At 45.2% G+C, this 17,840-nt stretch overlaps 1 protein-coding gene across 2 annotated transcripts in view; it reads right to left on the reverse strand.

Moving 5' to 3' along the window:
• The window catches only part of ATP7B (ATPase, Cu++ transporting, beta polypeptide), an 88,302-nt gene that overhangs the window by 17,722 nt on the left and 52,740 nt on the right, over positions 1 to 17,840 (reverse strand). For both annotated transcript variants that reach the window (XM_014548308.1, XM_014548306.1), the window contains exons 5-10: positions 16,870 to 17,033; positions 13,853 to 14,014; positions 11,700 to 11,776; positions 9,773 to 9,947; positions 7,548 to 7,781; positions 6,782 to 6,873 (exon numbers count right to left, since the gene is read on the reverse strand). In XM_014548308.1, coding sequence (XP_014403794.1) covers positions 6,782 to 6,873; positions 7,548 to 7,781; positions 9,773 to 9,947; positions 11,700 to 11,776; positions 13,853 to 14,014; positions 16,870 to 17,033 — 904 coding nt within the window. The remainder of the gene's footprint in view (positions 1 to 6,781; positions 6,874 to 7,547; positions 7,782 to 9,772; positions 9,948 to 11,699; positions 11,777 to 13,852; positions 14,015 to 16,869; positions 17,034 to 17,840) is intronic.

Here is a 17,840-nt window from a genome sequence, read left to right on the forward strand (position 1 = left end):
AACCCCCTGATTGGCCCTGCTCTGTGGGTGACAGGGGGCGGCACCCCAACCCCCTGATCGGCCCTGCTCTGTGCGTGACAGGGGGTGGCATTGCAACCTCCCGATCCGCCCTGCTCTGTGCATGACGGGGCGGCGCCCCTACTCCCCAATCGGCCCTGCTCTGAGCCTGACCAGGGGCTGCACTTAGGGATTGGGCCTGCCCTCTGCCACCCGGGAGCAGGCCTAAGCCAGCAGGTCGTTATCTCCCGAGGGGTCCCAGACTGTGAGAGGGCACAGGCCGGGCTGGGGGACCCCCTCCCCCCACCCCCGAGTGCACAAATTTTTGTGCACCGGGCCTCTAGTACATTAATAAAAAAGAAAAATGTAAGGGGCATTAAAGGCTAAAAGTGCTGGTGAGAGATTGAAATGTGGATTAAGGTTGGATTTGGGTACATGGAAATTACTTGATGGCTTTGGCAAAAGCAATTGCAGAAATTGGTGGAGGCAGAAGCGCAACTGGAATGGGCTGAAGAGAGAATGTGAAGTAGGGAAACGAAGATAGCAGCTAAAGACAACTTTTAAAAGAAGTTTTGTTGTGAAAGGGGAGAAAATAACAGAAGCAGAAGAGGGAGCGAATTAAGATAGGAAATCATGAATTGCACATAAAGTGTAAATTGTATGATGGTAGGGTGGTGAGAGAGAGAAAGGGAGGAGGACCAGCAGGAAGAGTGAGGAAGCGAGAGGGACCAGGCAGGGAACCATGACCAGCTTTGGTAGCACCTCTCTAAAAGCATTGTGTGGGCCAAATATACAGCACTTACTGGCTCACAAAAAAACGGTGAAAAATCAGAAAATCAGGCCTGTACAACAAGCAGAACTCTGAGGTTATTTTATACTTTCCTTTTGTTCTACAAAGACTACATTTACACTACCAGAGAGGATGTACAAAAAGCCACCTTATTTATGTGAGAAAGAAAAAGACATTTACTGAGTGCAGGTACAGTGCTAGATTTGTAGATGTCTTCTCTCACTGAATCTTCCCAAAAGCATATGAGATAGGTGATATTCGCCCACTTGGGCAAAAACCTGAACATTTCTAAGAAAGGTACAAAATTGGACATAGGTGCCCATTTCTTGAAAAATCACTGTATAAATGTATAAGACTCAGGAACCAGCTTGTGCAGACAGATTTTATATATTTACATCAATATTTTCTTTTTTAAAAAGTGTTAGGAATGTCCTCTGTAGTGAGGACTCAATGTTGCCCGAACCTGAAGGGTGTTTAGGGCCTGCATCAGTGACCAGATGCACCCACCATGCTGCCACCTTCCTGCGAGGCTGTGAGGGCACACTGCTCCAGCGGTGTCACCTGGTGCAGGCTTCCTGAGCACACGAAGCCTACCCTGAGACTAAGTTCACGTGTGCACTGTGTGCACCAGGAGCTGGGGACACAGGAGTGAGCAAGGCAGACATGGCCCTGACCTCAGGAGCTCAGAGTCCTCGCCACGGAGCAGCAGTGCAATCCGGGTCAAACCCTGGTTCAAAGCCAGAGTCCTCCTTTCCACAATAGCAATTTTGTTCCCAAGATTAACTGAGATGATGGGAGTCCCAGTGCCTGATATATAGTAAGTGTCCAGCACTATTGACCAGCCTCTGTGTAACAACCATTGTACTAGGCTGCAGTAATGAACAGGACAAAGTGGAGTCTTCCTCTTGGGAGGTTTGCAGGCTAGGAGCTAAAAGCATATTTAATATGTTACTTCAATAATGGCCATCTATATATGCAAAGTGTCCCCTTGGGAGTTCAACCTGGAGACCGGGAGTTTGATTGCTCGCTATGATGTGCACTGACCACCAGGGGGTGGTGTGGAACATGGCAGGTGACCAGTGGCAGTGGGGCACTGAGGGAGCGAGGGAAGGAGGAGGCGGGGAGGCTGGAATCTGATCGGCCCTGATCGCTGGCCAGGCCTAGGGACCCTACCCATGCACGAATTTCATGCACTGGGCCTCTAGTAATGAAATAAAGGGAGTACTGAAAAGGAGACCTTTCAAGGGAAAGTGGGCAGCGGACTAAAGTCCTGAGTGTCGGATGTGTAAACTGGTGACTCGGCAGGGTGGCGAACAAGAAGAAGGGGAGGATCTCTGCAACTCGAGAATACTCTGTTTTCTTTTGAAGCCTTCCAGCGATGGAGACATCCAGGCTCCAACTCTGCCTTTCTGAGTCCTGTCTGTATGACCTGGAGAAAAGCTTATCATCCCAGAGGTCTCCACTTGGCAAGAGGTGGCTGTGTCAGGAAAAGGAACGCCTGCTCACTTCAGAAAAGAGGACTGTGGGGGCAGAATCTCTCCTCCCCCATTAGCTACCTACTAGGCTTTTGGCTTATATGGTGATACTTGGCACACATGTCCAATTAGGTGCCCTTGTATTAGTAATGCTAATATCTGCTTACTCTAACTTTAAATTTCCACTTTGATCTGAATTAACCAATCTTCCTAGCTCTAAACAGCTTAATTTGAAGTGAACAGCCCTTTATAGGGGTGAAGGTGGCTCCTTCTGGTGTGTTCCCAGTAGCATTTCTCCTTCAGCAACTAATGGCCTCCAAAATGCTGAGTTGTGGAGATATATTTAATTGAAACAGTTTTTACCCTAGCATTTCTTCAACTTTAAGAGTTTCTGCCAGCAGTCTGTTTACCTTGCCTGTCTGCTTACTTGTCTAACACAAGTTAAAAACAAACAGAAAAGCCCTGGCTGGTGTTGCTCAGTGGTTAGAATGTCAGTCCAAGCACTGAAAGATATTGGGTTCGATTCTCAGTCAAGGGCCCAGTCAAAGTCACGTACCTAGATTGCAGGTTTGATCCCTGGCTCCCATTGGGACCTGTGTGGTAGGCAACCAATTGATGTTCCTCTCTCCCCTTCCCTCCCTCTTTTCCACTCTCTCTAAAAATCAACGGAAAAAAATATCCTTGGGTGTGGATTAACAAAACAAAAAACAAAAGACAACACACACACACACACACACACACACACACACACATACACACTTAGACTAGCCACTGGCCTAGATAAAAGTTATAATTTTGTTTTCCCAGTTATAAGAAACAAAACACTTTAATGTGGGAGATTGGGGACCAGGCTGTGCAGGCCTTTCAATGTCAAGCAATACGCATGTGGAATTTATTTAACATTTGACAGTTGTTTCATTCATTTAACTAGTCAGTATCTGAGCACCTGCCACGTGTATGTCCAGGGTGACCGAAGGCACCAAGTGCTTGGAGAGCACTGAGGAGTGACCACAAGCCAGGCCTTGGGACAGGAAAGGCTTCTGGAGGACACGAATCTAAACCAAGACCTGAAGGACAGGAGCCAGGTGAAGGGGAAGGAAGAAAGGTGTTCAGAGGCAGAGATGACACGTGCAGTGTACAGAGGCCTGGAGACAGGAGAGAGCCTCTTCCTAGGAACTGCCAGTGGGTGGAAGATTCGGAGGAATGACAGCACAAGAGGCTGAGCCCAAGAGGCACACAGGGCAGATGCTGAGTCTCACATGTGTGCTGAGGATGTACAATAGCAAAATAGCTACACAATAACGCCATCTGATTTGTGGGAAATATTTTGAAGGAGACCAAGAGTGTTACAATGCTTCAGACGAGAGATGGCAGTGGCCTGAGCAAGTGTGGTTGCAGTGGGAGGGGCAGTGTGCGAGGCCACCAGCGGCTGTGGAGCTAGAAGTGAGAGGACAGAGCCTGTAAGTGCGGATGAGAGGAAAAGCGTCACATAGGACACCTAGGCCTCTGCCTGGGAGCTGGTGTGGGATGGTGCTGTTCACGGAGACAAACAGGCACAAGGGGAAGAGGGAAGCATCTGGGAGGGAGCACAGAGGGAAGCTGATGGGAAGGACGCAGACAGGTGGACTGGGTCTTTATGCCCACCCAAGAGACGGATTCCAACAGGCAGGGGAACACTGGCACCTGAGGCGGTTTTGAGAATGAAGACACAGGGGATAGGAGGTATCCCAGTGACAGTCTGTAACACACCAAGACAACAGACAATGGGGCCAACACTGAAAGCCAAGATTCATTGATATTTAAGGAATGAGGAGAATGAAGAAATGACTGCCAGATCACTCAGCTATGCAGACGTTCCCATCACCCAAGACTTGGGATGGAGAGAAAGGAGAGGTGGCCCTGGCAGAAGGTCTCACTGAACGGAGCCAGCTGAGGCAGGAAACTCCAGTGGCCCTCAGAAGGCACCGCGGACCTGTCCATACCAGCAGAGGCCCAGATGCAGGAGGGCCCTGTAGGAGGAGGAGTCTGACTTGGGGGTGGGGAGGCCTGGTACCAAAGCTCCTCAGAAAGGCAGGAGAGCAAGGGGTGACCATGGGCCCATCTCCTCCAAGTAGCCCAGAACACCCTGTCAGGACCCTCCTCCCCCATTTGACAGAGAGGAACTGTACAAAACAGGCATTAATTGATGTGCTCCAAGCACACAGCCCATCTGAGGCAAAGCCAAAATCGTCTTCGAGCTCCTAGCTTAAAAAATGGTACCACTACATTATGATGGTAGTAGTCAGGCCCATGATGTGTCCACCAACAAAAATTAATCACCATCTTTGGAAATGAACTGAGTTATGGCAGGTATTTAGCCCCACTGTACTTTGGTATTTCAACTGGTTTTTGCCTTCTGGCAAAGATGCATGTCTCCTGTATTGAAGTCAATGGAGCTGTCCATTGCCATGGTAGTCCAAGCTTTCAGACGCATTTTCAACAGTAAACAGTAAATGAAGTTGCTCTTGGCTTTATTCCTGACCTGAACATTTTCACTTCTCAGAAACTCTCGTCATTAATTTAGAAGAAAAGCAATAATTTGGGGAAGGCCTGGGGAGGGATGAGAGTGAGGGTGGGTGGGTAAGGGGACATCTGTAATACTTTCACCAATAAAGATAAATTTAAAAAGAAGAAAAAGGAAAAAATAAAGCAGCCAAGAAGATTACTAGCATAGAAGTAACCAAGTGCACGTGGAAGCCTACAGGTGCCAACGGGGTCCTCCTGTCTGAAGGGTGGCTCTGTGTCTGCAGGGCTCTAGTCCCAGCCCTGCCACTCACCTGATGTGGACACGTACCTAAGATTCTTCCTAATAAAAGGGAAATCATGAGAGCACCTGCCTCATAGGGCATATCAGGGTTAAATCAGATAATTTATGCAAAGTGCTGAGTAGTGTATCTGGTACATAATAAGTTCTCAAATCTCAGCTATCACCACCATAATCCTGATTAGTATTTAAAAACCAGCAGCCAGACAATACAGTGCTGCAGTCAGCCTGTGCCTCATTAACTTAGTTCTTCAGGTCTCACTGAATGGTTCATGTACTCAACACAGGCTCACTGAGAGCCCCACTGGAGAACAAGGACCAGTGTCAGTGACCTCAGAAGTTTGTCTCTTGGAGGACACAGCCAGTGAACCGGCACTGGAAAGAGTGTAATGAATGGACAAGTACACAGTGGGAGAAGGGCACAGGTTGGTGTAAACAACAGAGTTTGGAGTATATGTCATACTGGATGGTAACAATCTGCAAAGATGGAGACACTGAAGATCAACAAGAAATCAACAGAGGAAGCTCCTGAACAGAGGCCCAAGGAGAGAGACCCATGTTCCATGGGGCAGGCAGGAGTGTGCAGCAGGGGAAGACAGCTTTGTAATTTGAGCGGCAGGAAACTTGTGGATGTCAATAGTCACAAGTGAGGTCACAGGTTAAAAGGGAAAGTGGTAGAGCTGGGGAGATTTCAGAAATGTGAAGAAAGCATATAAATAACCACTATCTAGAATTTGAAAATGAGGCTGACCAGAGAAATACAGAAGCAAATTTGTAAAAATGTCCCTATTATTAAATATGCTTTAAGCGTCAGTATATGTAAGGGTAAAGAATATGGACTCTGAAACCAACAGCCTGGGTTATATACCAATTCAACTCCTTACTACCTGTGTGACCATGGGCCAGTTGCTTAGCTTCTCTGAATTTCAGTTTCCTCATCTTTTTAAAAAAATATATTTTATTGGTTTTTTAAAGAGAGGAAGGGAGAGGGATAGTTAGAAACATCGATCAACTGCCTCCTGCACACCCCCTACTGGGGATGTGCCCGCAACCAAGGTACATGCCCTTGACCAGAATCGAACCTGGGACCCTTCAGTCCACAGGCCGACACTCTATCCACTGAGCCAAACCGGTTAGGGCAGTTTCCTCATCTTTAAAATAATGGTACTATTAGTCCCTTACTCAAAGTTTTATTATTATTATATTTTTGTTAGATTAAATAAAAGAGGTTAGAATAGAGTCTGGCAAACAGCAAATGCTATATAAGTTCCAGCAATAATGAAAATAATCATTTTTAATATCTGCCAACCTTGTGAGAAAGAAAAATACTACTTCCTTTTTTATTTTTTGGCAAGCTGAAACCCTTATCTCTCAGCTTGTCTGAATCCTCTGAATCTTGCAAGGAAGGCCCAGCTCACACTCCATGTTCCTTGGGAAGCTTTTCTTGACCACCACAAGCCTTCCTCTTCTAAATTCCAGGGCTACAAATCGTCTATACCTCTAATTTATCATTTAGCAGCATACAGCACTGTGAACTTGTGCTTATCTTTTGGTACTTAAATGCCTGGTGTACATGACTGAATTGAAGGAGGGATCTTATGGTGCATGTCTATGCCTGCTTTCATGAGGTCTAGTGTCACATACACGATGGGTGTTTGATGTGTATGACACAGATTGACATAAATTGACCAAGCACTCTGGATGAAGATAACACACCTGATGATTGAGTTGTCCTCACCAAGGGTCACCACGGTGGCTTCTGTGGCTTGGAGAGACATGAGTTTGGCAAGGGCTTCTGAGGTTTTGCTCTAAGAAATAACCAGAATGTAAAACAAGAAGTATCATAAACTGACCCCTGCAGGAAAAGTCTGCCCCCCTAACACAGCACACCAAAGGGCTCTCCTGGTCGATGGGACCCACTGAGCATCAACACAGTCATGTTATCGCCACACTGAATGCACAAAGGCCACAGTTCAAATTACATTTCAGACTGAAAAAATAATACCAATCTACCCACTGATAGTTTTCTTTTAGGTTCAAGCCCATTTCTTTCAGGGCCAGGGCCCCATTCATTTATAAGATACATTAAAATACTGAGTACAATGCAGGTTATTTAAAATGGCATGGCCCATTTTTAATAACCTGCATTAGTGGAAATGCGGATTTCTAGACTAATAAGTAGTATACTCAGTTATGTACTAAGAGATGGCATGACCTCTGACCTGAAATCCAGGGTTCTTTCCATGACACAATGCACCGAACAAAGGTTTTAATAATTAACCAGATTAGCTGGGATTTCAGAAGTAGCAACCAATTTGGAGATTAGTGATCAAAGCACCTAATTACTAGTATATGTAGGTTTCACATTTCTTTTAAGTCTTGCTCTAATTGTGTATAGTTAGTAATTCTAAACATGGTGTTCAGATGTATTAAGATTTGTGTTACTGAAGGAGGCGTTCTTGTAACATAAAGCTGCACTTACCTTTGCCACGTGTTCCAGCCACCGCCCCAGGGCAATGAACACAAAGAGCATGGGGGGAGTGTCAAAGAATGTCACGGGGCTCCTCTCAGCCTTCTCTGCAATGGCCACCACCAGGATGACCAGAGAGTAGGCATAGGCAATGCTGGTGGCCAGCACGATGAGCACATCCATGTTGGCAGCTCTGTGTCTCAGAGATTTGTAGGCCTGAACGTAGAAGTACCACCCACCGAGGAACTGAAAGACAGATGAAGGGATAGCTGAAACAAGCAGGGCACAGTGTTCAAGGAGCAAATGGAGGCCCAGAGGGCCCTTGGGCTGGCAAATACTCTGGGCTCACCCACAATTTTGATGTTATTTTTTCCTCTATAATCAATGTTTTTGAAATATATTTCCTAATTCAGAGGACTAATGGCCACAGGAATGGATAATCAAGGGCATGAGAGACCTTCAAAACTCAGAGTACACAACTTAAATGTCCATGGTGACAATGGTACAATAAATCACACTTCATTTATGCTGTGGCCAATACTATGCAGTCCCTAGGGAGAGTGTGTTAGATCTACACTGAGTGGCCAGATTATTATGACCACCCCATCAGTACTTCATTGACACTTCCAAAAATACTGAATATTAAAAACTTTCTAAGCAAATACTCTCAAGGTTTTATTATTATTATTATTATTTGCATAACTAATTCACTTCATTGTACTGATGGGGTGGTCATAATAATCTGGCCGATCATAATAATCTGGCCACTCAGTGTATAAACCACTAGAGTGAAAGATGTACACGATTAAGTGGAGAGGGCAGTTATAAATCACTACATTTATTATGATGGGTCTGCCTTATGTGAACATGTATACACACATAGATACATACTTAAATATTACCTATATGGATAAAAGATACACGACCAACTAGTAATCCTATATAATAAAGAGGTAATATGCAAATTGACCATCACACCCTTATACAAGATGGCCACCCCTATGTAGTCAAAGATGGCCGGCAGGGGAGGGTAGTTGTGGGGGACCAGGCCTGCAGGGGAGGGCAGTTGGGGGGGACCAGGCCTGCAGGGGAAGGCAGTTGAGGGTGACCAGACTGGCAGGGGAGGGCAATGGGGGATGACCAGGCCAGCAGGGGAAGGCAGTGGGGGTGACCAGGCCTGCAGGGAAGGGCAGTGTGGCGACCAGGCTGGCAGGGGAGGGCAGTTGGGGGCAATCGGGCTGGCAGGGGAGGGCAGTGGGGGTGACCGGGCTGGCAGGGGAGCAGTTAGGCATCGATCAGGCTGGCAGGGGAGCGGTTAGGGGGTGATCAGGCTGGCAGGCAGAAGTGGTTAGGGGCAATCAGGCAGGCATGCAAGTGAGCAGTTGGGAGCCAGCAGTCCCGAATTGTGAGAAGGCTGTCCTACTGCCGGTTTAGGCCCGATCCCCCGAGGATTCCCAGATTGGAGAGGGTACAGGCTGGGCTGAGGGACAACTCCCCCAGTGCACGAATTTCATGCACTGGGCCTCTAGTAATAATAATAATGTGACCTTGGGGAATGGCACTGGGCTGCAGGCAGGGTGCCAGGAATGAAAATATATCATCTTCTTTTCTTTTTATACTTCAATGTGGCTTGAATTATTTACAATAAACGTACATTACATTTGGAATTAAAAAGAAAATACAGGAAAAAATACACAAATTCAGCCTACAAATACTTGCCCCTTGATAGTCCTAAACATTTTGATATTAAGTCAGGAGTTTTAATTTCTAATCCAAAATATATGGAGGCCATATAGAAATACGGCCAGTTCCTTAATATTACCCCCTAGAAGTTCCCTGAGGCCCATCTCTTTTAAATTACAATTTCCTGAGAACCACATTTCTACCTCTCAAGATAAGACGTTAGAGAGAAGCTTGAGCTACACAGTGATCTAACTGCTGCTTCTAACAACAAAGGTAAATTAAGCTAAAAGAAAAGCAAACTGAAGACAACTGGTTCACCAATCCTTGCAACAAGGTGGTTGCTATGCCAGTCAGATGTCAATCATCTGCAATCAACAGTGAAACTGACAGAGAAACAAGATTCTTATAAGTCCTCTGTGGTAGAGGACACCCGCTGCTGGACATAAGATGGAAAAAAGCAGCAGTGGGCCAGGGTAGTTCAGGAAAGCTGCAATCAAGTGCTGGTCACACACAAACATGAAAGGCAGAGGTTTGACCTTTTTTCTGGTACGCACCTGGACAAAGGTACACAAGATAAAGAAGACGAGATTTAGAATCGACAATCCTGGAATGATGTTGTGGTCCAGGGCCATAGACTCATGGGGTTCATTGCTGGGTATTAACATATAGATCATTAAACCCATAACAGGGATGCCAAACACCAGGCTGCACAGGAAAGATTTCTTCCACCTGGAAAGCAACGAGCAATACCAACAGATCAGGTACCGCCTGCCACTTGGATTATGGCTGGGCCTCTCCTAAGAACTCAGCTTAAGACTTGACTTTGTCACATGTGTGGGGCAAAATGAAAGGGCTAAAATGAAAGAAAAGCTCTCTCCCTGACACAGGCCATCTGAGGGAGCACCTAAAGGTCTAAACTTCGCTGCAAGAACATTCTTGAGATGTTTAGAATCAGTCCATGCCTGCCCATGGCTTACATGTTAGCTCCAACCTACAAGTGAGGCAACCGAGGCCCAGAAGCTGAGAATCCAGCCCAAGAGACTTAACATCTTTGTCTATGGCTGCATACAGCTCTTTATTCAAAATGTAATCTTATGCAAACTCCCAAGAAAAAATAGATAAAAGTAACCTTTTATTAGTATTAACTTACTTAGACATTTACTTTTAAAACTATACTTAAAATAGTCGGGGAGAACAGTGAAGCTGTCTTGTTGAACACCGAAATTTGAAATGGGGGTTGGTCATCAGTGACAGCTGTGGTTTCACATTAGCTTCAGCATCCATGAAATTCTAACCAAACGGTTGTGGGAACTGATGCACCTTAACTGAAAACCAGTGCCTATGAGATTCAAGTCTCATCTCCTCAGGAGGCCGCCCAAGACCCCAAGAATTAGCCCCTCACTGCCAGCCCTCTGCTGCAGGCCAACCAACCACAGGAAACCACCTGAGAATCCATGAAGTTCCCCTGCCACTGTGCCCCCAGATCACCTTCATTTCTACACCCACTCCCTCAGCCCGGGGAACTGCCACTCATTCTTTGAGGCCCAGATCATGTGTCCTCTGCTTCTTGGCTTCCAGACTTCCCAGAACTCACTTGAATCATCACTCATCCACTCTTTCCCAGCCAAGGAATGGGCACCTCAAAGGTAGGAACATTCTATTCATCCCCTACACCTAGCACAGTGTCCTGCATATGACAGTGGCCTTGTTTATTGAATGAATATGTGAACATCTGAAACAATGAATGAATTCAGGTCTCCTGCTTCCCAGGCCATTTCCTTTCCAACTGGCTATGATTCTTGTCCTTGGATCCTAGTTCTAGAACCCATTCAAATAAGTTATCAAAATACTATAAAATAAAAAATCCATGCTCCCTTCCTTCCAACTTAAGTGCTGTCCCTGCCCAGCTGATGTGGCTGAGTGACTGAGCATCGACCTAGAAACCAGGAGGTCATCACACTTCGATTCCTGGCCAGGGCACATGCCTAGGTTGTGGGCTCCATTCCAGGTAGGAGGCGTGCAAGAGGCAGCTGATTAATGATTCTCTCATCATGATATTTCTGTTTCTCTCCTCCATTTCCCTTCCTCTCTGAAATCAATAAAAAATATTTAGAAAACAAAAAAAGTGCTGTCCCATCTGTTAGCCACCAGTCATAGGTGGCTATTTAAATTAAAATTAGCTAAATTAAATGAAATTTAAACTTCGGTTCCCCAGTCACATTAGTTGCATTTTGAGTACTCAGTAGCTTAGCTAGTGGCTACCATACTGGGCAGAGAAGATATAGAACGTTTCTATCACAGCAGAAAGGTCTAGTGGACAGCACTAGAGGGTTAACATAACAAGGGTAAAGGCAACCAATCCAAGTGGATAACACTGTGGGAAATCAGGGAAGCAGGGACACTGAGAAGCACAGAATAAGGCAGGTCACACCCAGGGAGAGGGAAGCTAGAGCTTCAGTTGATCTTTTCTGTTCTACCTACTGCTTTATTTCCATCTTGTGGTCCAAGTGATGAGCGTTGGGGTTTCTCTGGGCCATGGAAGCATGAAAGCCGATTTCCTTATTATTAAAAGAGAAGGGTGGGGAAAACAAAGAGAAAGGCACTTGGTTAAAACATACATTGGTAGAAAGCATTTTACATCTTTTGATATTAGAAAGCTAATCTAAAATTGCCTCAGAGAAATGTACTGTTTTTTCCTCCCACAACTTTACCCAAATCACTTTATGAATCCTGTCAGAGGACCCACACCATCTATGCTTAGAGGCTATTGCATCCCAAGGAGATGGCTTCAGATGGCAATTCCTGTTCCTTCTGTCAACAAAGGCAGCAGCTCTGGAGATAATATCAGTGTGCCCCAAGCTGATCAGTGTTGAGTTGTAAACTCAGAATTTTTGAGTTAAGGAATCCCAAATATAGAGTGGTCAGCTGCTTTCATTCTCTGCATGAGGAAACTGAGGGTCAAGGAGGTTAAATACTCTGCCCAAAGGCACAGCATTATCAGAATACCCAGATCCAGTGCTCACTTCTCCAGGCTCCCAACCCAGGCCTCTTCACTCTGAGCAGACAGTGGCTACTTCAATATCTGCAAGCTGTCACTTCCATTGAGGCCAGAGACCGCACCTCATTCTGATGCTATCTTCAGGGATTAACCCAAACATTTCCTTCGCTGCCTCTCTTCTTTGCCCTCTCCGCCTTATTTGATCTGATCACTAAATGTCTCTAATATCCTTTAGGAATACACACAGAAAAAGCTGTCAGGGAATGTCCTGTCAGCTAACACAAAATGAAGAAGGGCTCCACAACTCTGGCACTGGGATTTCACACAAAAATTAAAGCTATGGTGGGAGAAAGAGCATCTAAGATAGTCTGAAGACAAATCCTTATACAACTAATACCACCCGAATTATACTAGGAAAAGATGCCCCAGACTCACAAGAATGGAGGCCAGACCTTGGCCTCAAGTAAGGACAAAGAGGGGGCCGTTGCCAAGCTTAGAGAACAGCGTGGAGGCCAGCAAGGGCATTATACAGAAGAAGGATACTGAGCCATGTTCAAAGTACCACCTTGACTCTCCCTACTACTTAGTATAGCAGTCTGACTTCTTAGCCTAATCAACGCCATATCACAGACCTGTAGTGCGGTAGAAATAGAAAGGCTGGTAAGAGCTGGGTTTGAAAGACAGTCCTACAATCTTTAGCTGGGCATCAGTGAACAAAGTACTTAGCCCCTCTTGGGATCTTTCCTCATCTGATAAAGAAGCTGTGTTGTCTGTCTCTGAGTGTGAGGCACTGTCCAGCAGCGCAGAGTGACAGTATTATTTCCATGTCAAAAAGCTCTGCCAAGCCATTCAACAGACATCTCTCTTAAAACATATGCATGCAGCACACACACAGTGAAAAGTACAGACAAAATTAAACCTGCTACAAGATGTTTCATTTCATAAGCAAGTTCCTAAGCAGTAGTTTCCTAAACTTCATTTATTTTTACCATTAGTTGTTATAAGTTAATCTTGTTTGGTTTTGCCTGTCTTAACCCATTCAGATCACCACTAATGCTCTTCCTCTTATGGTGCAGTATAATATAGACCTTAAAAAGGAAATGGTATGTCTGTGGACAAACTGAGTGGAACAGAGAGGTAGGGAGTGTGTGAAAACTATTCTAATTTATTTTCCAAAGGAAAAATTACCAAACTCTCCCATTATAAAGCAGGCCTAGCATAGTGGCAAATGCATATAATTATTTCAAATATCAACATTTCTTTAGTCTATAGATACTTGGTACAGACATAAATCATACCTAAAAAATATACTTAGGCGATTTAACCCTATGTACCAGGTATCTTGGCAATATTGATGTTCCTCAGGGAATATCTGAAGTTAAAACAATAACATCTTTTGTCTCCAACATTCTTATCCATTCACTGATTTTCCTCTTAGAATATCTGATATTCAGTTTATTTTGCAATGATTCATCTTATTTCCATTGGAAAAGTTGAAAGATTTTAGGTGACCTTTTTCCCTTAGCTGTATTTTGTATTTTCTCTCTCTCTCTCTCTCTCTCTCTCTCTCTCTCTCTCAATAGGTATAAATTAGTTTTTTAAAAGATGGGAATAACTTTTTAAATGACTGACTTACCTCAATAATTCTGACAATATCCCTCGGACCAATAATTTCAGGGTCAAACTTCACATGGGCTTTGCTGGTTGCTAGGGCCACGGAGGCATGGGTGATGCCATTCGTCCTCATGAGTTTGGACTCTATGTTGTGAACACAGGAAGCGCAGGTCATCCCAGTGATCTGCAGCACAAGATGACAAAAATCCTGCTGACCCAGAATAAAGAGGCACACAGGCAGCCACAAGCTTCTGAGCCTCCCCTCCTCCCACAGCACCTCCCCAAGACTCTGCACTCCCACCTTCCCACCTTCAAACCCTGTGAGCAACATCTTCACCCCAATCCTTCACCCGCGGGCATCAAGTATAGAAACAGTGGTTCTTCCCCAATTCTGGTACAGGAGACATTGCCACTCTACTAAGCAGATGGCAAATGACGGAGGTGTGACTTCCAGCTCTGACAACTACGGGCTTTCATCAGCCAACTACACTCTGTCTCAGTCATCTCACCAGCAACACCAGAATAATAGCACATGCACCTTCTCTGCCTCAAACTGATAAGGATGTGCAACTCTACAAAACCCTCTGAGCTCTTGAAATACTCTCTATGGTCCCGAGTGTTGCTGGCATCTGGTCTGCAGCGGTGGGTAAGAATGTCAATAGCTCATTATCAACAGGAGAAAATGACTTAGAAAGTGAGTGATCGAGTTAATAGGATTTGAGGCAGTCCCACAGTATGGATAGGGTATTTCCAGGTAAAAGTAAGAATAACCACAGAGAGAGAAGCATGGGAAAAAACAAAAGGCAGGGCAGCATGTGGTGTTCTGGCAACTAATAGTCAACATTGGCAGGGCACAGGATATGCAATGAAGAGGAAGCCTGCCATGTTGGCTGGGACCACATGAAGATCTTGAGCACCCAACTAAAAAGGGTTGCTAAGCCCTAGCTGGGGGCTCAGTGGTTAGAGCATCAGCCCGCGGACTGAAGGGTCACAGGTTCAATTCTGGTCAAGGGCATGTACCTTGGTTACAGGCTCAATCCCCGGCCCCTGTTGGGGCGTGTGTGGAGGCAACCAATCGATGTGTGTCTCTCACATCAATGTTTCTCTCTCTTTGTCTCTCCCCCTCCCTTCCATTCTAATTAAAAAATCAATGGGAAAAATATCCTCAGGTGAGGATTAACAAAAAATAAAATTAAATTAAAATAAAAATAAAAAGGGTTGCTAGGCCAGCACTTGATGGGAAGTCATGGAGGGATGGGAAGTCATGGAGGGGTAATGAGTACTGGAATGAGACTAGAGCTACACTTTGAAATCTGGATCAGTAATTCTAGAATCAAGTATTAGAAGAGATGGAAGAGTCCCATGTGGAATTAGGGGAAAAGGAGAAGCAAGCTCATCTGTAATGAGATGGAAGGAAAAGGAGGAAAGGAAGGACCATCACACAGACAAGAAGCTTACTGGCTGGCAGGTGGCTGTGCAAATAGAATTCTATAAAGTCTACAAATATTTCAATGTTGCTTCTAAGATCTCATTTTACTTTTATAGTAATAATAGGTAACACTTATTGCACACTTGCAACTTGCCAGGCACTGCCCTAGGCACTATCCTGCTCATATCAACCCTGCAAGGCAGATCTCAGTAACCCCAGCACTAGGAGGTTTAGGAACTTGTCCAAAGTCACACACCAATGAGTGGCAGAGCGGAGCCTGGCTCTGCACTGCTGCAGCAAGCACCGTGAGGTGATCTCACAGACCAGGTGAGGACACATCCCTGCAGCGACAGAGCCTGAATTCAAGCCCAGTGAAAGCTATGCCACTCTGCCACGCCATGCTGTGTATCTTGGCTTGAGAAACAGGAGTGAGATATTCCATCCCTGCAGTATGTAGAAGGCAAACCAGATAATTCACTCCTCCAAGTATCAGTGGACATCATTTCCCAGAATACCATTAAATTCACACATAAAATGTCTGAACAGGTGATGATAAAAACATTTCTCAAAAAAGTTTCATCTTTCCCAACCATATTCTTGATTCAGATTTTTCCGCACCATAGTGGTCTGAGCAGGCACCCTGCTCAGATCACAGGGGCTGACTTGAGCCGTAATCCAGTGAGTATCACCCTTTGCCACTCAACACACATGGAGGCCCATCCAGAGCAAAGACTTCACTCAACAAAGAACACCACTTATCAGCAGGTCAAAGTGCCATTCGTGTCCTTAGTACTTTTTCTTTAAACATTTACTTACCTTTAGGCAGTGACTAAACACAGGAAGGAAGTAAAAGATTCTTTTACCTAAGTAAAACAGCATTACTCAATTCCTTGTGCATTTTTTCTATGTCTGCTTTATTTACACAAAACGAGGTTTGTACGTAAGTGCTTGTAAACATAGCATTTTCAAAATAGTAGACATACCTGTTGTTTTCAACCATTTGTTGACACATGCATCAGGCAACAATGGACAGAAAATACCCCACTCCCCACCACCACCACCCTACACCTGCCACCGTGACCACACTGGGAACAGCAACTATACTTGGCCTTCACTCAGACTGAGCACTTCAGGACAATCTTGTCACCAGTTACCTTCTGGATGCCCTGTGCCCACTTACAAGCCCCCTCCATCTGTAATGGCACTGGCTACAGTGCCGATTCACCTCCTCCAGCCTCAAGACACTGCTGACATTCTAGCTTCCTCTATGCAGGCTGTATGGAGTGTTCCTATTCAACTCCCTCCAACCTCCAACTTGGGACAGTCGCCATTTTAATTAAATTCATCTTCCTCCAACACTCCCACCATCTCCTCCTCCTTCTCCTAATAGCCTGAATGTGCCCAATGGGATTCACTCCTGTGACTTTCTGACATAACGAACATTCCTTCACAAAATGAAGAGGTCCTGTTGGCTACAATACAAAATAATACAAACAAAACAACAGCAAACAGGATATAAGCAAGATGGGGAAAGCTGACTGATCACATCTGCAGGTTGTCAGAGGCCTGCCACCCGCTAACCCCAGCTCCAGCTCAGTCACTGTACTTACGATCAGCTCAATGTCACCATCGGAGCCCGTGTAGTCTTCCATTACTGCTGCCCCAAAGCCCAAGTCCTGGATGAGCTGAGCTATCTCGAGTGGCTGGATGACTTCTGGATTGTACTTAACTTCTGCCTTTCCAGCCATCAAGGCAACCAGCACGGAGAGAATACCTGAAACCATCAAGCTACAGCTGTAACACTCTAGGAAAGGTCTCTGGGTGTCCAACATAACCTAGAAAAACAATAACAAAAAACCCATCTGCCCCCGAAGTCTCTGGAACAGTGATTCTCAAACTTGGCCTGCACAGTAGGACCGCTTGGGGAGCTTTTAACTACCATCATGCTTGGCTCTTAACCCAGACCATTTAAATCAGAATCTGCAGTTGAGCGTGAGGCATCATTTTCAAAGCTCCCCAAGTGATTCTAATGTATAGCTAAGAGTGTGAACCACTGTTCTAGAACAATATTTCTCACACTTTATGGGCATATGAATCACTTTGAAGACCTTATTAAACTACAGATTCTGGTTCAGTGGGTCTCGGGTAGTGTCTGAGGTTCTGCAGGTCAGCCAGCTCCCAAGGTGATGCTTGTGCTGCTGGCCCGGGGGCCACTCCGAGTCAGGCTCTAAAATACACTGATGGGTGCAAGCATCTCAAAGCAAGGGATCTAGTCTGCAGCCAGCAACTACTGTTGCAGTAAAGATAAACTTTTTCTTCAGTCACTTTCATATAAAGAAAAATAATTTTCAAAACTGGTTTTCCAGTTTCTGATAATTTCAAGAAGTGAAAAAGAAATCCCATGGACCATCTTGCTAATAACACTATTGTGTTAGTTTAAGGCAGTGGTTCTCAACCTTGGCTGCACATTAGAATCACCTGGGAATCTTTTTGAAATCCTGATTTCTGGGCCTCATCCTCCGGAAATTCTGTTTCTTTGTTATGGGGTGGGGCCACAACATTAGTAACAAAGAAACAGAAT

The sequence above is a fragment of the Myotis brandtii genome, unplaced genomic scaffold, assembly GCF_000412655.1.
Source record: "Myotis brandtii unplaced genomic scaffold, ASM41265v1 scaffold500, whole genome shotgun sequence".
NCBI classification, from domain to species: Eukaryota; Metazoa; Chordata; class Mammalia; order Chiroptera; family Vespertilionidae; genus Myotis; species Myotis brandtii.